This window comes from Ochlerotatus camptorhynchus, unplaced genomic scaffold, assembly GCF_037179485.1.
Source record: "Ochlerotatus camptorhynchus isolate MF236.1 unplaced genomic scaffold, CSIRO-AGI_Acam_v1.1 ptg000324l, whole genome shotgun sequence".
Classification (NCBI taxonomy): Eukaryota; Metazoa; Arthropoda; class Insecta; order Diptera; family Culicidae; genus Ochlerotatus; species Ochlerotatus camptorhynchus.
The window spans coordinates 5,264,942-5,288,346 of NW_027040812.1; the positions used below are offsets into that span (position 1 = coordinate 5,264,942).

Genomic DNA, 23,405 nt, shown 5'->3' on the forward strand with positions numbered 1-23,405 from the left:
CCGCCGCATTTTGCTTCCAATGAAACAAATAGGCGAGAATGGAAGCCAAAACAAACACAACAAAAATGTAAAATGCCAGAGTTAGCAATCAATGCGAAGACAATTAGGTTATGTTCCGTGCACTGAATGCCGGCACTAACAAAAACAATGACACAAATAATATTGTCAGTTTCATCCATAGGTATATCAAAATGTAAAAAAGTAACATTTACATTTTGTTTATGTAAACAAACAAACCGCATGTTGGTCCATCAACACTGACATTCTTGATAAAATAAAATGGTATTGTAAAAACAAACAAACACTACCATGGGTTTGTTTACATTGGTCTTCACACCTAATTATGCAATAAAACCTATACAAGCACCTTGCCTGCTTGTATTGGTGCAAACGACATCAGCTACTGTCAAAATCAGCTGATCGAACCCATTTTGATAGTGTACAACGTTCATTTTACATTATAGTGACAACATCCAAATTTAAATGCGACAAACCGGTAGCTATTTCAAAATGGCATAAAATCAATAAAACCAACTAGGCATTCATGAACAAGCCATGCGCCCATCATTGGTGGTGGCTATTACACGTTTATAAATACACATCTACACGTTTGAAAACGTTGCACTCTCTATCTGCCGTCATCCATTATTGTAGGTACAGTTTGTACACCATCAGAAGCGATTCAGTGATCGTAAAGGAGAAACAAAAAAAAACAGGTTGAGACGAAGTACACAATCCACGCGTCGGTATAGGCTTTTTCGTCCGGAGAAACCATTCCTCGCACTGTGTGTTAAAATATATATACCGCCGTGTTCCGGATAGCCAAAGAAAAATAATGTACAAAAACAGGTTAATGTAAACACAAACGGAGAGACAGAGGCCATGTGCTCAGTCGGCAATTTTCGTATATGAACCCGAAGCGAGATGGCGTCTTGGTTCGTGTTTAGCCTGTGTGAGCTTATTATGAATACGGTAACAAGATGAAATTGATACAAGCGATCGAGCGACTGGCGAGCAATGTAGGTACGATTGACGATTGATACCCAAGTAGCTACGTCGAATGGCCGTTTCGCATAAAATTTCAATAGCTAACCTCACTTTTGCCTTTGCTTTTATTCTTCTTTCTTCAAGCGAGTAAAGTAAATAGAACCGAATGGGGGTCAACACAAACCTGCCAGAACTGTCAACGGTCGTTAGGTGCTGTGAAATTTGGGTTATATTCAGGGAACGGAATTCAAAAACTGTTGAGGGTTCAGGACATTCGCTGTAGCCATTCAGAATCATGCAAAAATGGAATACAGTAAAAGGTGAACACGAAATGACACACATAAACAACTGCAACTTTTTAACCACGTTACCAAATGATGTGACATTTTCAGTGATGATTTATTAGTCCATATTGCACAAGTAGTGTAATTTTTATGATGGTCTAGGAGATTTTTTTTAACCCGGATAACAGTCGAGTGAACTGGCAGCTCTCAAGAAAAATTGTAGTCCCAAATTTGGCAAAATTAGGCGAATATTATATCTCTAAATAGTGTGCAGTTATTCAGATATAACACTTCCCAATTTAAATAAGTTGAACAAAGAATATGCCAAATTAGTCAAAATTAGTTTTAAAAAATGTACTTTTTCGCAACTGGACGTCACATATGAAAAGGGCCTATGTCCAAAATGTAATAAAAACAAAAAAAGGAATTTAAAATTTTTCCGCCACTATTCAATTCATTTATATTGTTCACAATAACAATAGTAACTGTATCTCAGTATACAACATCTAAATATGCGATAAGTTTTCAAAAATATATGAAAATCGATAGCAATTTAATTTCATAACTTAACATGCCTTTTTGTTAATCTTTCAATGGATAGGCCCTTTTTGTTAAGCCGTTGGGCTTGTCATCAGAAATGGTACGCCATTTGCTAAACTTTTTCGCAACGTCAAATAAATCCAAAAATAAATTATCGGCCCTACCTCAAGCAGCAGGGCCTAGCCTTTCAATCATCTACGTCATTAGGCTTATCAATGAAATGAAAAAAATGAATAGTTCAAGACCAACAATTAAAATGGCCTCAACTCCATTTTGTAAACAAACCATGTAAGGCCATTTTCTCACAAACCGAAACCTACATTCGCAAACCTAAACCACAATCGGGTAGAGGATAAATTCCTCTACCTGTTCATTATGTTGGATTCCTTTGGCGGACTTCGGTTCGCGAGAAAATGGCCTTACAAGGTTTGTTTACAAAATTGAGTTGAGGCCTTTTCAATTGTTGGTCTTGAGTTGGCCGTTTTAGTCAAGCCCCCGGCAAGGTGACGGATAACCTTTGTTTTACGTACCCACTTGCAAATAGTAGATGTCGCCATGCTTGGCATACACAGTTTTGGTCACGAACTGCTCATTTGCTAATAACTTTGCACACAGTTGACAAAACATAGTTCTGTTTGAAGTAGTAGATAGAATAATGTTTAAGCTTGTAATATGTACGTAAGAAAAAGAAGATTTTAATTCTAGTAATAAACTGTATTTGTTTTTGCGTTGAAAAAATCAAGTGAGAAATGCGCGCTGCACATCTCGGACTTTAAGTGTAAAAATTCATTGGTTTTGATTCAAATGTTAAGGTTTACCTACACTTTGCATATCTATAGTAAGCTATGATCCTAATCTATCAATTACTTTATAGAAAATCAATTTTCAAAAACTGAGTGAAAAGTTATTAACAAATGAGCAGTTGGTGTGTACAACTGTGCATGCCAAGCATGTATCCCGACCAACCATTTCGTTACATTTCTTTAATTTTCGATATATCGATCTTCAAAGACATTCATATGAAAAATCGATAGCGATCGTCACCATTTAATGAATAAATGTAAAGATACTAAAAGCCTGATCGTGAATTATTTATAAACATCTTTATCAAAATGTTGCTACTAATCGTTACCTATGTAAAAATATCGACTCGTGTTGCCAGATCAAAATATCGATTTCTCTTGTCAGATCAAAATAACAATACACGGTACTGATATTTTTGGGGTATTTTTTTTGTTTATCTGCATAATTGCTAGGTTTCGATCCCGTGCCATCTAGGGTGTGCTGATTTCTTTGTTGGTAGCTAATCCTCGGGTCTATAGCTGCTGATGATGTATATGGTGTTTTGAAATAGATGTACAATTTTTTCAAGCAAAAATTCAAAATTTATTTGTCATATCCATAACCAAAGTATCAAGTTCCCTCATTCGGTTCAAAATGCCGAGAATTCTACCACGCTTGCTATCGCTGATTCTTAAGAAATGGCCGAGAGCGTATCGAAGTAAACTTAAAGAACTATAATGGCAAACATTTGTATCCTCGTGGCCATCGATCAGTCTTCCCATTAATTTTCCGGCAGATCATGCTTCTCTCGATGAAGAACCAAATTTGTCGATAACTAATATAAACATTGCCATCTGTCATCTGGTGTATCAAACTCTCTTTACCCAGCGATGCAAATCGATAACAAGGAGATTATAAATGTGCATCGATGGCAATCTTTATTGTTCTTTGCCAAAGTTCAACGTTACGATGGTATCAGTATTCAAATATGTTTAGATGAATATTTATAAAGAAAACTATAGTCCTTGTGACACATCGAAATTATAAGAAATTTAGTATGGCATCTTTATACATTACTATCATGCGACCTATAGAGAAATTATCTTAAATAAATGTAAGTATCGATCAATAAAGTTTTTTAAATATATTCATCGAAATCAAAGAAACTTGAAAGTAAAGAATTACCGACATTAATCTTTATTTTTGTGTAAAGAACTTTGAAGAAGTTTCACGAATGGCTGGTCGGGATGTCGCTACACAACGTAAATGAAGGGATTGTCCTTCTCTGCCGCAACGGTATTTCTCTATATGAATCCATAATTTTGTTTCACCATGTGTGGATTTCAAACAACATGCAATAATGCCATTTGAAAAGAGTACGATTTTCAAGGTGAAATGAAATAAATCCAGACGAATTGAAACCGATTGATGGTGGTTCGTTTTCATATATAATAAAATGGCAATACTTTGCATTTGCATTTAAGACCTTCGACAGATGTACACAGAACACTGTTGTACCATAGAGGAAACTTTAAGACCAGAAGAAGGCCCCGAAGAAACGTGCTTATCTTTTTGGATCAGCCCTGGTACTATCTTCGGTCCCAAGCTAATCGATGCACCCCTCGAAACATAGGAGAATCCACCAACCCCTAATTTTATCGGTCAAAATTTCATAGCGAATCAAAACAAACATTGTGTAGTACTAGAATTTTGACTGGAATGGGGTACGTTAATCGTTTTGCTTGGGACCAATAGGCAAAAAAAGTTTCATAAACGATTATGAATTATGATTATGTGTATATGAATGAAAATCAAAACGACATTTCTCGCTGGCATCACTAGCCTTCCTATGTCACTAATGTTAATTTTGACGTCGGACGTTACGCGTCCCACACGTTAGGCACGTGTTAGGCACGCGACAATAAGATGAAATTTGAACTAAAATGTTATTTCCACATTCGCCCTATTCAGATAACACTTCTGAAATTCGTGAGTTTGACAGAACCACCAGCACCAAATTTTCGGGGTACACAGGAAATATACTGGATTTGTCAAGTTGCCCCCGAGTTGGTTTTAGCGTACGGACATATTAATGAATCGGCAAATTTCTTTGATCGGCCCATTCGAAAATCGAGTTATTTTTAATGATTTCTATCGATTATTAACTTTCCTCCACGATTAGTGCTATCAAGCGGTGCTATAGAATGATATCAAAACACGATTTGTTTACGTTTTGAACATAGGTTTATTTCAAATTTTACTCTAGAACTTTTTGTTTTCCTGATTGGAGAATGGGTATAAGCATATATAGACTAACACTAAGACCAGGGGGTCCCAAAGAAACTTGCTCAATATTTTGGCTCAGGAAGTACCAGACTTTCAGTGCCGTTCTACGCATAACTGTCCCATGTTCAAAATGTTGTAAAAGAGAAAAGCGCAAAGGTAAATGCTTCGAACGAATTTGATAACAAAGATTAAATCCTCAGAAGAAAGATTTGTGTATTTGCTCATTTTTCTATGCGTTGCTTCCACCTGAATCAGTCAAGCGCAGCGCTATTGAATCTGTCGCTTGGATTCTGGCAAAGTTGTCAGTCTTCTTGATATGATGTCTTCGATAATATGTTATATCACCGAAAAATATGACAACTCGAAAAGCAGAACTGTAGCTTCATCCCTGGACGATTGAATTTAAGCATGGGACTGATATGCGTTTACTTTGCTTGATTGGACAAACGGACTTGATGTTGGTTTCACATTTGTCATGATCAAAGTCCGTAATTTTATCACGTAGATACCAATTGATAGTGGATAGCGTTGTTATCTCAAAATTGACGAAAATCCATATGAGCATTTCCAGCTAAAAACGCAAACCGGTTGGACATGAGTGTTTCCGATTTCAACGAAACATTACTCATATGTTTGCTGCTGCCAATTGTTGTATTTTTCATTTAAATATGATTTGTTTTTCTTCACAGTAACTTTTGAAAAGGGTGTATTAAAAAAAATTATTGTATTTTTTTCAAAAAATCATAACACGAAAACTATTGATCTGATCAAAATGACATCTGGAAAGAAGTTATAGGTAGTATAATCTTTATGAATAAAATACACTGAAATAAAAAAAAAACTTGGTAAATTAATATTAAAAAAAAACAACGTAAAACGTTGATTATATCAAAACAACCCCCCTTTCAATCATAATACATTTTTTATCAAGAAAACTGCAGAAATGTTCTAAAACTTTGTGAAAAATGTTACATGCTTTTAAAAAATCTATATTTTTTAAATTTTTTGTTAATTTTTAAAGTTTATGAAATTGCGTTATTTTTTTTTGGGTTGGCCTGGAAATGCTCATATGAAACTGGTATGCAATTATAGGCAGTTTACTACCTTTAAAACCCTGGAAAACCGGGAGCCATCATGTAATTTTATTTCGCCTGAATATCATCATTACTCAGGGAATTTAAAATTATTCTTACTAAGGATATTTTAAAGAAAGCAATGCATTTTAAAATACAAACATTAAATTTTCTTCGATGTTTTCATTCACACATTGAACTCTATAGATCAAGAATGGATTATTCTTCAATAACAAATACATTTTAAATATTCACAGGCTCGAAATGGTTTTTTCTTTCGGTTCTGCAGGGCTGATAGCAGTGCTAAGCAATAATAATAGTGAATTAGTGACTAAAATCATTTAAAAAAGTTAAAAAGTGTTAAAAATCATTTTAAAAAGATACCAAAATGTGACTTAAACATGATCAGATAACTTCCAGAAATAGAATCATGCGAATTGATTTGTCAGTCATCCAAAAAAGGTAGACATTGATTTCATCTCTGTACGCATTCGTCAAAAATTTAAAGACCTTGCACAACTAGATTAAAAACTAACAACACTGTGTAACACGACGTTCAATAACAGAGATATATTTTTTTTTTTTTCCTTTGGTTTGTTTTTTTCCGACGATCTTGTTTTCCGTGCTGAGCACCAATGCTACCGACGTGCCAGGAAGGCAGCTCCCACACCTGGACTCTACCTATCGACCCATCAACTCATGAACCGGGGACCAACGGCTTTACTTCCCATCCGAAGGAAGGCGTGATCAGAGATGATATGCCTAAGAACATCCCGGCGGCGCCGACTGGTATTGAACCCAGGCCTGCTGGGATGAGATATTTTACCATAGTTGAAATTATTATGGTCTCCGGAATTAAAGTCTAGAATAAATCTATTTTCTAACACGTCACGAAAACTATTTTAATTTACTCTGCAATGCTTATTAAATTATTAATAATTCTTGCTAGGAATTGCCATTTCAAAATTCTCCTGAAAATTCACTTGGAGTTCACCTCAGCATTTACTTAATACTATCCAGAAATTCCCATGGAATTATCTTAGGAATATTTTTTGTAGTTCTGCTAGGAAATTCCGAAAATTCTTCGAAATACTGCTGGGATTCTCCTTGGAATGATTTGGAAAAATAACACCGGAATATCGTTAGAATACTCCTCGAAATCTACTTGAAGTTTAGCCCAGAATTTTCTAATGATATTCCTAAGAAATCCGTTGGAAGTATTCTCAAAATTCTAATCGAATATATGTTGGAATTACCGTTGAATTTTGCTCCTTTCCTTGGTATTCAACTCACAACTATGAAATTCTCACCTGAAAAATTACTTGCAGTTTTGCTTAGATTTCACCACAACATTTGTCAGAACCCTCTTGAAATTTTTGACCGAATTCATTTGAGGTTCGATAGTAATCATACTCATATTCAGTTCTCATCCTATGATTTCTCCGGAAAGTCACATGGAAATATGCTTCGGATTCTTTTTGTCCCAGAATCTTCTTTAAATTATCCTCAGAATGTCCTCTTTTGTATTATCTTGAAGTTTTCCTCAGAATCAGTGGCGTTTCCTTAACCTCAATCTACCTGTGCACCAACTCTCAAACCATAAACAATTATCAAAATATTGCTTGCAATCGATAGATATCGAGTAAACTAGAAGATTAAGTGTATTTTTCAGTCGATTCGAGTATGAATATGGTATTAAATCTGGCTTTGAAAGCTAGTGCACAGGTAAAAAGTGAGGTTACGGAACGCCACTGCTCAGAATGATCATGGTGTAATTCTCCTTCTCAACCAAAGTTTCTCATAATTCCTCAAGAATTATAGTCAAAAGCTGTTATGAATTTTCATTAAAATTTGTATTGAATTCTACTCAAGGTTGCCTTGGAGTTCTACTCAGAATTACCTACAAAACTAGAGTTCTAGGACATTGAAAATGATCCAAGGGTTATTTTATGGACATTGACAAGAATAAAAAATTAAACTCATCAGGTAGGTACATGAACTTGGTGAAAGGTGAAATTTTAGAGATGTGGATTCAAATTTAACTTAAACCAATCAGTAAATCAATTATCTATAACACCAAAAGCTACTTATTGATGAAGTGTTCGATTTTAGTTACAATAAAGTTTTTATGTATTGTAACGAAATAAATATTTCACATGGGAATTTGAGACTGTTCAGTTATGGGTAACAATTTAAATTCCAACTTGCCGTATTTCATTCAAAAGAATTTATTTTTATAGAGTTCATCTAAAATAAATTCGAGTTTATCGCTGGGAGTGCCTGAAATTTTCTTTATAACAGTGCAGAAATTCTCTGCAGAACACTAAAACAATCATCAAATTCGTCCTTAGATTCTTTTTGAATTATAAACTTTTTAAAGGAATCCGCCTCCTTAGAAATTCCCATACTGTTCACCTCTGAGTTCTTATAAATTTTTAATCTAAATTGTCTCGGAGTTCTCCTCTAAGTTCTACTGAAAATTCACATGGAGTTCTCCTTAAAATTATCTGAAACTGCTTTCCAAGTAGTTCCTAGTCCAAGTTGTACCCAAGAAATTGTTCACATGGCTACTTTAAAAAAAACACTGATCTCACACAATTGACTTGGAGTCATCCCTAAACTCGCTAGAACTTTTGGTCCGAAGTACCTTGGTAATACAATTCTCTAGAATCTATTCTAAAATCTGTTCAAAACTGCTTTGGAAAAAAGTTCTTTTAATAGTTCTTCAAACTAACTGTATCCTGAAAATCTAATCTTGAGATTTTTTAAAGAAGAAGCACTTTTTTTTCAATTTGGCATCGAAGTTCACGAGTTTTTCCCGGTGACATCGAATTTCCGGTATTTTCCTAATCCCGATTTCCCGGTCACCCTAAATAATGCAGTTGAATCTGGACTCCTCAAAGGTGCGAAACGCAAATAAAAGTGTGCTTTGATGATGTATCGTCTTGGTTTCTTCTGCGTACTTTTTCGTTCGTTAGTTTAATGAACTTTCAACTAAGAATAGTGCAGTACTGTTACAATTTTTTAAACGATTTTTACATTGCAATTCAAGCGGGAATGGCGAAAAAAGTGACTTTAGTGACGTTTTGTCGAAAATAGGGACTTTTTAGTGACCACCTTCAAAAAAGTGACAAAGTCACTAAAAAGTGACCCGCTATCAGCCCTGGGTTTTGAGATATGCACATTTCCCACAAGTTTTGAAATTGCACAGATTTCATGGAGTTTTATTATAATTTTTGAGAACCTCATTCCAAGGGAGTTCTAGGAAGAAAATCTTTGAGAAAAACATCAAGTGGAAGCTGCTTTCAAGGTAGTTCTGAGAAATTTTAGATTTCATGTGAAGCCTGAGATAATTTTGAGTAGAATTTCAAGAAAACCGTAAATGGAATTCGAAGCTAATTTTAATGAAAACTTAGGACATTCTAAAAGTTGCTGCCACCACCGCTCAGGATTTATGCCGCCTTTTTTCCGACAAGTTTGCCTATGTATTCATTAATGAGATACTAACTGACGACCATATTACTATATTACCCTGGCTGCCGAGAACGTTCCAGAAAATGATCAAACGCAGGGTGCAATTGATATTAACGCTGAGATGATTTCCAAGCACGCGACTCTATTCAAGTCTTCCTTCAATCCTGTACCTGATAGAGTTTCATCTGTATTTTTGAAGAGACATATTGTTAGCTTGTTAATTCCGCTCCATAGCCTGTTCCGCATGTCTCTTTCCAGTGGCATATTTCCATCCTGCTGAAAATTTGCGCACATGTTTCCCGTCCACAAAAAGGGAAGGAAACGATCTGTGGATAACTATCGAGGAATTACATCGTTCAGTGCCGTTACGAAGATATTCGAGCTAGTGATTATGTTGCCGTTGCTGTCCCATTGAAAGCAGTATTTGAGTGCTGATCAACATGGGTTTACTGTCGGCCGCTTTAGATAGAGCTGGAATTAGGGCGTAACAGCTTTTGTAAACGATGACTTCCCTCGATGATTTCTAGAAATTCAAGGCTCACTCAAGCAAATCAATGTCACCATCAGGTAGGGGAAGTCCTTCCCTACCCGATGGTTATGTTGGTATGCGTGGGCGCGCCTTGATTTTTTATAAATCATCGAGAGAAGCCATTGTTTACATAAGTTGTTAGGCCCTAATTCCAGCTCTACCTAGATCTTACCGGTCGCCAACTAAAGGTTGCCATAGGAGATTGCAGATCAGCTAGCTTCTTCGGCACATCAGGTATACCTCAGGGAAGTCATCTGGGACCGTTGATTTTTATACTGTACTTCAACCACGTGCATCTGGTCATCGAAGCTCTTCGGTTATCATATGCAGATGACCAAAAAATCTTCCTACGAATCCGCTCGATTGCTGACTGTCACTTTCTTCAACGTCAGCTGAATGTATTCGTTAGTTGGTGCAATTTAAACAGAATGGTAGTGAACCCAGCCAAATGCTGCGCTATTACGTTCTCACGAAAACAACAATCGATAATATTTAGCTATGACCTGGTTGGCTCGACAATCGAACGCTCGAATCAGGTGAAAGACTTGGGTGTGATCTTGGATTTGCAGCTATGATTCAAGCAACAAATTGCATACGTTGTCGATAAGGCGTCAAGAACTTTAGGGTTCTGTTTTAGGATAGCTAAAAATTTGCCGACATCTTCTGTCTAAAATCTCTCTATTGTTCGCTTGTTCGATCGACGCTTGAGTATTGTTCAGCGGTTTGGAACCCAACTACAACAACAGTGCCAAGAGAATCGAATCTGTTCAACGTCGCTTTCTTCATTTTGCGCTACGTAGATAGCATTGAAATGATCCGTTTCGATTACCCAGTTACGACCTAGCCGTTGTCAACTTATCGACCTAGAACTTCTCCGGACTAGAAGAGACATAAGCTGAGCCCTAATCGTGGCCGATATCCTGCAGGGAAGGACAGATTGCGAGGCTATCCTGAAGACAAATTGACCTGAATGTTCAACCCCGACCGCTTCATAACAACCGTATGCTAAGGCTGCCTCTACGACGCACAAATTATGGAGCAAACGGAGCGATTTGCGGACTGCAGACTTTCATCTCACCCATGATGCGCTTCGTCGAAAATTGTCTTCCGTTTTTCGCCGGTAGGAGTAACGGACTAAAGATGTTTTTCATGTTATGACAAAGCTTGAATGTATATTTTGCGTACTATAATTGATAAGGTTAATATCATTGGGGCTTCATCCAGTTGATGTAGTACAACAATAAAACATCATTTCGACTAAATGAGTCTTTTTCGTAATATGAAATATTAAAAACTATCGAATAGGTCAAAATGTCCGAATTCCAACACAAACTTGGTTCATTGCTTCTAGCGAACAATTATGCGAAGTTTCATGGAATTCTGAGAGGTAAAATCTAAAATTTGTTTATTTTTTCGCTATTTTGCGTACAACTGCACTTTTAATTTTGATGTTTTTCAGCGATTATGCGTCTAGGTCCATATTATTATTTTTTTCTTTTTATTCAATAAAAAAAACACTTCTTTCGTATTTCGCAACTTGCTTCCTAGCGCTAGCAATTACCCACGGCCCATACAAATTTTAAAAATTGTGTATGGACAATTGTCTACACAGGGGAAGAGTGGGGGGGGGGGTCAAGAATCCCAAAAAAAAACTGTCTACGTAGCGCCCCTTACTATAACTGAAAATAGTTTGACTTACTCAGAAGTAATTCAACTGCAGAAATGAGAAACTTGAGTTTGATATAAATAAATTGAATCACATCCAGCTGAATGTCGATTGTAAATTAACTTGTATGGAGAGGAACTTCAGACATAATTACATTTTATACAACTATTCTTGCGTATTGAAGATCGTTATAATATGGGCTGTCATCGGAAGGATGTGATGTATTGGGGGGGCAGAGAATAACCACTTACCTTAGCCAATCCAGCCCGGTGAGCACCCTGCGACTCGATGTATTCGACATACTTGGGGAAATTCTTGAACTCTTCCCACGTTGGTCGGAAAACCTGAATTTTCGCACGCAGATCTTCACCCATGGTACTTCTTCTTCTTCTTTTTCTTCTTTAATTTTTCACTGACGGTAGGTAACAGGTAGGGTTGTATGCTTCAGTTTACTTTCACCAATCACATCTACCAACACTAACACTAAGCTTGCAACCGAGCTCACTGGCGTTGCTGTCGGTTGCTTAAGGAAGCTAGTAAAGAATCATAGTCCTGGAAGATAAGACGAAAAAGATGATTTCAAATTAACTGCCCGTGCTCAACGGTAAGGTGTATAGGAAACAAATCGAAAATGGCTGCTTTTGTGCGTTTTACGTATTTGCAAGCTTTTGGGAACAGGTCCTAGAGACAGGTATGCACATGAATTCTCCTGAAGAATAGACAGAACTAGAAGATTGTTACACTTGGACACTTGGAAGGCATGTAGCGGGTAGCGTGCCTATAATTATGTTTTATTGTTTTGACACTTATGTTGCCATAAGTGGCGATGGAAACAGCTTGGACATAACACATTAGACAGCGAACGGGAGGAGGAAAAATCGACGTCCCAATTAAATTCAGATTTTTTTGCTTACAATGCGCTTCATCGTTTTTTTTTAATGATTGAAATGTCGGTGTTCGATTTGAAGTTTGTGATGCTTCTACTAGTTTCAGAACAATAACAAATTTCTGCAATGATTGTTTTCAGGGTGAATACATAAATACCAATTCCATACATCATTTTATTTTTTTATAATTTTTTAAATAAGTTACACAAAAATCGGATATCGCAAGATCAAAATACGAATAGAGAAAATCGCGTGTACTAACATGGAGTGTATGTTAACTACTTTTGATACAATGGCAAAATCTTTGGCATTGTTGTAAAAAATTGGCATTTTACATGTGTTTGTAAATTTTAGAGTTAAAGAATACTAGGACTCACCATTTACCGGTATAAAAATATAAATAGAAAAAAAACTAGCTCTAATCAAGCCTTGATTCAACTTCCTCTAGCTTGGTGACAGATAGAATCTTTGATCATCGGCGAAGCAATTATCACAGTTTACTTTGTTTTTCCAAGAAAGGGTTATGGACGGTTTCGGCCACCAAAGATCATATTCCGAGCACGGGTTAGCAAGCAAGCAAGTCTCGACAATAATAAAAGTGAAACGATTAAAAAAAAGATGCTCTGATGTAAGTAAATATCATACTGTAACAAATGAGCGTTGAGAGTTGTTGTTTACCATATGCTTATAGCGGATTCGTTTTTTTTACCGGAGTTGGAACCCAGAGCGAAACCGAACTTTTGTCAGTGTGAAAATCAACATGAGGTAGGTTTTAAAAACAAACGATCAAACTGACGTTTGTCATAAAACAAGCAGACCCGATTTTGATACTCGATCTAAGTTGGAACATTGCCTATCGATGACTAGGTAGGGTTAATGACTTCAATATCTTTTCCACAGAAGAAAACATTGTTTCAGATTTTTTTTTTTAATTTAATGATTCAATTTTTAGCCAGTTGGCTAGTTCATCTCATCGGTTTCAGAGCATCGTTTAGTCAAAACTGAGCGCTTATGGACTTTTTTTTTATCGCCTGACGATAATAGGTAAAAAATACTACCGAAGCCGTCATTTACTCTACCCGATTTACTTTTATGGGTACAAAACGGCACAAACCTTATCTATACCAAGACAATATTTATATGAAAACAGAGAATTGAGCCCAAAGATGTAGGTTTAACTGAGAATATCATTAAAATTACCGTTCAATAAATGGTACTTGCAAGAAACGTGAACAACTTATGCAGTAATCTCATGTTTAAACATGATGCGCCGAAAGCATGGAAAGGATGTTGATGTGAGCTCTTAGTTTTTCACAATGCATATCTTTAACAACTCAAATGATTACTCCATTTGGCGTATTCATTATAATAACCATGCCGACATTCAGTACTCACAATAAACATCCTTCAGTGATTAATTTTATAGACGCAATAGAAAGTGCTACTCCTTTAGCGACAGTTTAGCAGTAATTACGATACATATGCCAAAAATACAAACAAAAAGAGCACCATCAGCACAAATCAAAGTTACACTTTTCCTTCGCCGCCCTGCTGCACAAAAGCACTATATGTCAGCCAGAGCCGTGGCCTACGTGACTAAATAGCAGGGGCTGAAAGTCACTTTTTCACTCGCTTCTTCCGCGCCGTTATCCACTCCCAGAATCCAAATGCTTGCACCGCAACCTCCGCCCACGACAGAACATAAGCCAATTACGACACCTTCGCCAAAATCTGCTTCGGAGTTGCAATCGATCCCGGCCTGAATTTCACAATTTTGATAATAAATTACCACAGCACTACGGGATTTCGAACGAAAAAAATCACAAAAAAAAATAAACCCAAGCTGGTAGACACCGATCGCAGCTATAGAGCAGAGCAACAACACACGCACAAAATGGAGGAGCTTCAACACGAAACTCGCTTTTCGCTGAGCTCAACATGGCCTAGGTGGAAAAAATTAAAATTTCCCAAAATTACGCACCTTTTACGAAGTTTTACATATTCGACCGAAACTTAAGATATTCACCATGATTTTTTGCTATTTTTTAAACGTTTCAACGACAATTTAAGCTGTTTTAATCCATTTTCTTCACTACAGAAAAAACTTTCATTTCGAACAACACGACGAACGAATGACGGACCGTACCGTACGCGAGAGATTTTTCTTCTAATCTGCTCCGTTGCTGAACGGACGCTCGGCGGTGAACCAGGGGATTTTGCTGCCTCTCTCAGGGTGCGAGAGCAAGATGGCGATCCAGGGTGAAGCTACGCTCAGAAAGAGATGCAAAACGAAATCGACTGCACTATTGCATACGATGCAGCTAGCTGCAAGTGAACTTTTGGAAAATGTCAACACTGACATCTGGTCTAGATAACTTTAATGCGATATTTTTTCAGCCTGTATTTATATCACGGAGAAACGAAACAACTCAAAATTAGGCATTTTGAACTCGTCTTGACACCTACACTGAGCATAATTGTGTAGTAATTCGTGCAAAAACCTATATTTTTTCCATCAGCCCGAAAAAAAAAATTATTAGGATAAAACCTCGGATAAAACATCGATATCGTGACTGCCTTCAAAAACGCTGTACAGACTGGAGAGTTATAACATGTTATTTATAGGAAAGTTTGAACATACTGAGAGGTAAGCACATATTATCGGTAAGAGACGTGTGTGTGAGAAAATTTGCGAAAAAATCTAAGGGCACCGGTGGGATTTAGATTTTTTTTAGAATTGGCCCATAGATTTTTTCGCAAATTTTCTCACTCACACGTCTCTTACCGATGATATGTGCTTACCTCTCAGTATGTTCAAACTTTCCTATAAACAATTAAATTGACTGCAAAGTCGCTAAACCGTAAATCAAAAAATATAACATGTTATAACGGTTGTCAAATAATTGCAACACAGAAACCACCATCAAGATAGCGCTATAACATGTTATAACTCTGTAGTCTGAACGTACTATAACACCCCAATGGGTCTGGGTTCAATCCCAGCCGAGGTCGGTGGGATTTTTCTGAGGCATAAAAATCTCTGGTCACGTCTTCCTTCGGAAGGGAAGTAAAGCCGTTGGTCCCAGCCCATGTGTGTTGTGAATGGGTGCGATATCCTACGCAGGTGTGGAAGCTGCCTTCCTGCACATTCGATTGTCGTCAATGGATGGTAATCGATGTCCGTCGGTGATTGGCACTAGATTGCGGAACAGAGACCGACGTTATATAAAGGAAAGAAGAAAACATCGATATTACAATGATTTCTCGTTGTTCTCGTTGCTCCACGCACCGTTCAGGAGGAAAAGCACAACTTCATAATGAATGGGGATTTTGTGCATTTGTGATCGACCGCGCTGTGGTTGCACTTCATGATGGCGTTCGCCAGGGTTGCTTGAGAACTCGACCAATCCGGTGGAGGAACTTTACGATTTCAGCGGGAACATTCGCACTTGCTGTCCTTGGTGGTGAATGCAGTCAGCAGCAGATCCTCGGCCGGGATACGGGTGGGATATTGAAGAAGTGGAGAATGCGATTTTTGCTGGCCTGGGAAGCGATTGTTCTTGGAGGCGCTGTAGACCTTGAAGCTGATCGAATTGTCCATGTCCGGGTTGATGGACTCTGACAAGTAGTTCTGCTTGGAAAATGCAATTTGAATTTTGCTACCACCATTTCCATTTATTCGATGTTGTTCAAGTGCTGGATGCTGCGTTCGACTGGTTCAACTACGATGGCGTCTCCCATCTGGACCATGGCGGTACCCTCGTTGGTCTTCAAGAACTTTATCCTGACCGAGATCCTGACAACATTTCTATACAAGCAGAACAGATTGAACAGCTTATCGGTGTTGGCTGTGTTGTTATCGATTCCGTAGACCATCATCACTGCGCCCTGTTGCTGTGCCGGTTGAATGAAGTTGACTGGTCCGTTTCGAGTCAGCGGTGCGTCCTTCATCAGTCCGACGTGTGTTCCGGCCGGTGTTGGTTTCCAGTTTTCCGACCGATGATACTCGGGCGGTGCAAATCCGTTTCCTCCGCCGGCTCCCAGAAGGACTGGTTGACTACTGATTGACGTTCGTTGTGCGGGGTCGGCCTTCCGCCGAAGATGGAAGGATCGTGTAGCAACGGAGCTCGTCCGTTGCAGTGTATAGTCCCAACGGGAGTCCGTGTCGTTTTTGAAAACATTGAAAAACAAAACAAAAACAAGAGCTGTTAAAATACCGGGTTGCCAAGCAAGGCATTATTCACAAGCAAATAAAAGTCAGTTCAATGACTTCTTGGCACTGCCCATACAGCTGCGGCACACTGAGGTACACCGAAAAAAATGTTGGCGCAAAATTAGTGGGTAGAGTGACCACCCCTTGGGGAGAAAAAATAAATTTCGATTTTTAACGATGCAATGCTCAAACCGAGGGGCTGTCATCTTGAGTATTTTTGATTCATCTACCGGACTTGAAAAGGTGTATTTTGTATTTTTTTCGTATATACATATATATATATGTGTATTTTTAAGTTTTGTGTATTTTTGCCTCGATTTTTGCATTAAAGTGTATTCAATTCATTATGATATGTATTTCGCGTGTAAAAAGAATTTTCGAGGTATTTTTGAATATTTTTATTCGGGTGTTTTAATTTCAACGTGTACACATTCACGTATTTTTTGTGTATTTTCCAAAGTGTTTATTTACAATTCAGCTGATTTAGGAAGTCCTCGGCTCAAACAATCAAAATTAGTGTGATGAGATCAAATTTGTTCGGGAAAAATTACTTTCTTTATAGTTAAGATGCTTAACAACCCCCCTTATTTGCTGAAAATTTCTCAAATACCATGATTTTCATTGTTGTGAACCATGAATTTCGTTGTTACTTTATGGTATTTGTCAAATATTTTGACTGTAAATATCATGGTTACAATGACAATGTAAATCATTTTATTTTATTGAATTTTTTTAAGGGATGGCATAACCTCGGCATAAAATAGTTAAAATTACGACAGTTCCTACACAGCCAAAAAAAAATGTAATATCGATCAACGTAATTCAAGCTGATGTATGAAATAATGATGTAATAGCAAAACGCAGATACAATATTACATCAATGGATGCAATTTTGTTCGCAAAATCGATGTACATCGTACAATGTGATATTACACAACCGATGGATTGACCTGGTTGCAGCAGTTTCGATGTAATATTCAACAACTTTTTTTGCTGTGTAGATAATGGTTGAATCTTCCATAGGCATCTTCTAGGCATTGGTTGCCAAGGCAGTTTGTTTTGAATCCGCTTCGCTCTTATACTATACCCTCTCTAGTATTCTTCTTTAAATCTGAAAAGATGCAATGGAAAACATTAATTTGTACATAGAACAAAACGTTTATTTTACTTTTTTAATTGCATCTTCGATTATCGGTAATTTTTACCGATATCTAGGTATTTTTTACCGACTTTAAGGTATGTGCATCTTAGCGTGTATAAATTTTTAAAAGACATCGAAATGCGATGAAGCTGGGTACGCACGGCCAATGAGAATAACCCCTTTTCTGTGATACCCATTAGTAGAGTCGGTGTATAATGAGTCACGCCAAGAGAAAAACAGTTGAACTCGCATCACGGTTTTCGAAACATTCCCATTCTTTTCACTTGGCAATAGAGGACTTCTACAACAACTTCAAATGACTTCTAGCGAGAGAAAAAATATTGCGGCTGTAGTAAATCATGATATCAGTGATTTTGTCAAATTATCTTAACAAAAATAGTAGAAATTCTCATAACTAATCATTACCGAGCGTATCCCATAACAATTTAACGCTCACTGCGTGTTTATGCTCATTTCTTCGATTATATTTTATATATTATTGCAATACCTTTCGTGGACCTTTCATAGCATCGTAATGTTTATTTACTTACACCGACTCTACCCATTAGAAACATCCTGAGTAGAAGTTAATGTCCTTTATGGAGATTGCTAAAGTGTGATTGTGTCAGTGATTTGTTTTCATCAGGAAAATTTACCGCTATGAAGTTTTTTTTCTTGTTGAAAACATTGCCCTTTTCTCGCCACCCATATGACACCAACGCAAACCTTTAACATCACCGGGTAGGGGACACTTTCCTCTACACTGAAAAAAGTTTTCATATAGTTTCCATTGGAAACGCACATGATATTTTTCCAATAACAAAATTAATGATTTTTATCTGAAATTCAAATAACGTTCATACGATCACATGAATTGTATATGACAAATCACATAAACTTCATTGGACACATAAGGTTCATGTGATTTTGTGATGCTATTCCCAATTATGAGATCACATGAAAGTTAAGTGAAATTCTAATGGATATTTTCCATTGGAAATGTGATTTATTTTTTGAGTGTACCCTTTTGCGTGGGCAACACACTTAAACAGAGACCCTGAGTTCGGTAAATAAAATTACCGTCTTAGATCGGTAATCTTAAAAATTACAGATGTTTCGGTATTTTCTCGCTATATTGCTGAAAACTGTAAATAAAATTACCGAATTTCGGTGATTTCATTTCAATTCAACGAAAACGGTAAAAAAAAATACCGGCAGATCTGTAAATAAGCTTAATCACTGACTTCGGTAAAATATTTTACTGAAGTTTCGGTAAACAAAGCGTTCCAATACCGAATTCGGTAGCTTTCACAGCGAGAAACGTCAAATCCGCCGTAATGTGTTTTTGACCTTTAAAAAAAAGTGTGTAAGTGGAAACTGTTATGAAAAACAAAAAGTGAAATGATGTTACATTGTTTTGATACAGCGCTCCGTTGACAAAATTGCAATATCTATTACTTGTTTTCCTTAGATTGTACATATTTTTAATTATTTCAGACAGCACATCTTCGGTTTCGAGAAATTTTCTGATTTGAAACTCTAAGTTCATTAAGATTAAATGTGTAGTTTTGATGTTCGTGTCACTTCCTGCTTCATCGATACTACCGTTTTTAGCAATAAATACTCTCGGTTTACTGAAAAGGTCCGCCTCTATAAGAAACTTAAAGAACTTGTGCTCTGTATCAATGCAATTAAACATTGAAGACACGTTTTGTAGATAAACGTCTGTAATATACTGTGTTTGTGGGTCTCATGCCTGCAAAGGTACTATGGAGCGGATCAGGTTTTCAAGGTGACTATATAATTTCTTGACGCTAGTCTGGACATCAAAAACATCCTTCCGTGTTATGTTGCGTCGCTTGTGGAGGTCAAGCACGAAGTTCAGTGCCATGGGGTCAATGTTTTGTAATGACTGAAGAATCTCACAGCTAGCGGAAGTCATTGGTCTCCTTGGGAAGGTACTCCTGCATCTGATTCCTAGGATTGGAAAGATATATATTATTAGTGATGTTCAATAACTTGAGGAAAAGTGGAGTCGGTCGAAATATTTCGTGGGGGGTTTTGGAACAGTTTTTTTTTCTCGATGTTTTCCATTAAAAAAAAACTCGCCATAGATGGTTCCATCGTGATATCTACCACAAACAAAAAGATCATCATCGCTTACCGGTCTCCTGGCTGGTCTTCCCGTCCACCGGATAGTGTTATTCCGAATTCTTCGGTGGTCTCTCGTCCTACAACAGTTCCTTTCCGACAGAAAAAAAAACCCACACCACACCTTGCACCGGACAACAATTCAGCAGCAGCATCAAGGCAGGATCAGCCAGCGCCAGCTTCTACGGGGCAGCCATGGCAGGCGGACAATTTTATTCTTCGCTCCCTGTCCGTCCGTACCCTAGCTGTTCACTTTGCAATCGGAATTGCTTGTTAGCTTCTAGCTGCTTTTTATCTTGTTCTGTCCGTCCGTCGGACGAAACCCCACGCACACCACACACACTCTCGGAAGCTCACGGATAGGAAAAAAATAACCAGCCAAAAAGCAGCGGAGAAAGGCTAGCACTGCGGTGCACTAAAATGCACCTTTTCTGCGGTCACACTTGGCACCAGCTGCTTCCCGCGGCTTCCGGCAGTAATTTTGCACCACTTTGCGACAGTTTTTCACTAATTTTCACCAATTTTTCGATCACTGGGAGCCACCAAAAACTGCGAATGTTGCCCCTTTGCTCAGTGCGCGTTCATCCAGCTGCGAATATAAAATGGCGAAGCCAAAACGCAACGGGAAACTGGAACGATATGAATCGCATGACAGTTGTTGTATGATTTTCGTCATGGGGCTAACTTGGATGATTTTACTTCATTTCTGTTCTTGAATTCATTTTTTGTTAATACCTTTCAAAATTTGAACGGTACTTCATTAAGTGGTTGATGTTAGTTTCTTTTATGATATTTATGATGAATCATCCCATTTAATGTCAATTATCAGTCAATCGGGTATCTCATATTATTTTCGATGTTAATGAAATCGGATAGCTCTGAATGATTAATCATGCAATGACGACATGGTAAATTTGCTCAGTGTATAAACGTCATTGAGTAGAAGTGACTCTCCCTCTCTCTCTGAGCTATTCTCATTGGCCGTGCAACATATTTTTGTTTACTTTTTTTTGTCCGGATTGATATTATTTCATGGTGGTGTTTCCTTTGGTATTTTTTTTTTTGTCTGCTAAAGCAGAAATTTTATAATGAGTATACAAAACTCCTCAAAAATAGAATTGTGTCGATTGTGCTTAACAGATGAAGGTGTCACTTGTCCTATTTTTGCGGTAGGGGCTTCAAATCTCGTCAAAATAATCCTCGAGTGCACCTGCATTGAGGTAACTTTGTTGACAAAACATTCACCCGAAGTTCAAATAGAAACACGATTCACACATTTGTGTTCCATAATATGTTTCGGATTTCAGATAGAACCAATCGATGGAGTACCATCAAACATCTGTGAGGTTTGCAAATCAAAGTTAGTAATTTGTTCACAATTTATCAGGCAATGCCAGAAAACTCAGGAGAAAATTCGAAAGCTCTACGAGAGACACTTTGAGTCACAGAAGTGCCATGATCCAAACCAGGAACTGGAAATTGAGGAAATCGAACTAATCGAATATGCACCAGACCAGGAAGATTTGCAAAATGAAACTAATAATGCCGGTTGGGCCAAAACACCTGAGGCTGAGGAAGTTTATTTGGTTGAGATTGTTAAACAACCACATCAAAAAGGTACTGAAAAGGTCGTTTCTGATGAAAAAAAGATTCAGGTTTTTAAAAACGACTGTAGTGAAGAATCGGATAAACCTGATGATACCATTCCCGAAGAAGTCCCATTGAACAGTAAACAGAATTTACCAACGTCCACACATACTTCCAAAAACCAGAATGATTCACTGCCTATTGATACGGTTTCACAAAGTTCATGTGAAGGATTTAATCTTGACCAAATGAAGGATAATTCGGTCATTATAAATGAAGGAGGTATCAAAAAATACAAAAAGAAATGCCCCATTTGTGGAGTCTTGCAACAAAATTTGAAGCAGCACATGAACGTACATTCTGGAGCTAGAAAACATGTTTGCGCATTTTGTGGCAAAGCATTTTCCCAAAGGGGCAATCTGACTTGCCACCTCAACATCCACACAGGATATAAACCCCACAAATGTGATCAGTGTAGTAAAAGCTTCGGGGACCCAACAGCGCTTAAAATGCACAAAGTAATCTAATCTTATCAATTTTTCTTTTATCATGAATCATAATTTTATGATTTTGAGTTTCAGATTAATCACTCAGATGAGCCCAACTTCGAGTGTGATTTGTGTCAAACTACGTTCAGGTTCAAGCATTCCCTACAAACCCATTTGCGAAGTCACAGAAACGAACGAAATCATGCTTGCAGCTATTGTGATATGGCTTTCGTCACTAGGTATGTCATTTGTCTATTATAAAGTTAGCAAATTTGGCCTAATCCCGGGAAACATTTCAGCTCCTCTTTGAAGAAACACATACGCACCCATACGGGTGAAAGACCGTACAAGTGCGATCTCTGTACGAAATCCTTTATCTGCGGTGGCCATCTACAACAGCATAAGAAAACTCATTTTCGAGATAATGCGTACCAATGCGAGAAATGTAAAACTGCTTTTAAAACTAAAGCAACACTGAAGCACCATATGGAGATTCATGACATAATTTCATGCGCATTGTAATTTATCAATGAAAATTAAATGCTTGAAGCATTCTTTCACACGGATCTGTGTTTTTTTTCATATGATTACCCTTAACCATAACAGTTATAATGAGCAATAAAGAGCCTGAATTTATAAAGAGACATCTTATCCATTTGACAGGTCTTCTGCACGATTGGAATGACTTTTCCTATGACTTTGACAGACAATCGATTGTTCCAATTTTGACATGTCGCCTCTTTATAAATTTAGGCTTTTTAATGAGCAATATCAGCGCCGGCCGCATCCAAATGCAGGTCAAGGAATGTATTGACGTGATACTTGCTTCGCTGGATTTCGAGAAACCCTCTGCATTTGCACGAGAAATCACTGGGATATTGGGTAAAGGCGTCAGGATTGTAGCATTGTTCGTTTTGGCAAACAGTACGCTGAACTAAAGTAATTTGATGAAAACAAAAAAGCAACTAACGAATGTTGAATGCGAAGGGGCTGGAGATTAAACCCATGATCTGCTCAGTAAGCACTCCATTTATGATCGAATTGTTGTAGTAACTATTCCAAGCCGGCAACGACGACGAAAAGCACGACAAAACTCTCAGAAGTGCCATGTGGCGCACATTAGGATCGAAAACTGTAAGATTCTAATTACGGTATACTGGACACTACAGGGCTGACAGGGGCAGCAGTACTATGTCAAGCACCTCAACGGTAATACAGCAGAAAACGAAGGTGGCACGGCAACAGACCTTGGAGCACGCGCAGAAGACGACAGACTACCGGCCCCTGATCTTCAAGAAGTTGAGGAGGAGATCGGT

The 23,405-nt window shown here is 37.6% G+C and overlaps 2 protein-coding genes across 2 annotated transcripts in view; one reads left to right on the forward strand and one right to left on the reverse strand.

Annotated features, from left to right (window-relative positions):
* The window catches only part of LOC135707989 (uncharacterized), a 50,001-nt gene extending 35,336 nt beyond the window's left edge, over window positions 1-14,665 (reverse strand). Inside the window, exons 1-2 of the mRNA XM_065229905.1 lie at window positions 14,491-14,665; window positions 11,874-12,174 (exon numbers count right to left, since the gene is read on the reverse strand). Coding sequence (XP_065085977.1) covers window positions 11,874-11,996 — 123 coding nt within the window. The 5' untranslated portion in view covers window positions 11,997-12,174; window positions 14,491-14,665. The remainder of the gene's footprint in view (window positions 1-11,873; window positions 12,175-14,490) is intronic.
* A 6,382-nt stretch (window positions 14,666-21,047) lies between these two features.
* Window positions 21,048-22,663, forward strand: LOC135708045 (zinc finger protein 808-like). Its single transcript, XM_065229983.1, has 4 exons — window positions 21,048-21,234; window positions 21,322-22,119; window positions 22,183-22,328; window positions 22,389-22,663. Exons 1-4 carry the CDS (start codon window positions 21,103-21,105, stop codon window positions 22,609-22,611), a joined length of 1,299 nt encoding a protein of 432 aa, XP_065086055.1. The 5' UTR covers window positions 21,048-21,102; the 3' UTR covers window positions 22,612-22,663.
* Window positions 22,664-23,405: the final 742 nt, after the last annotated feature.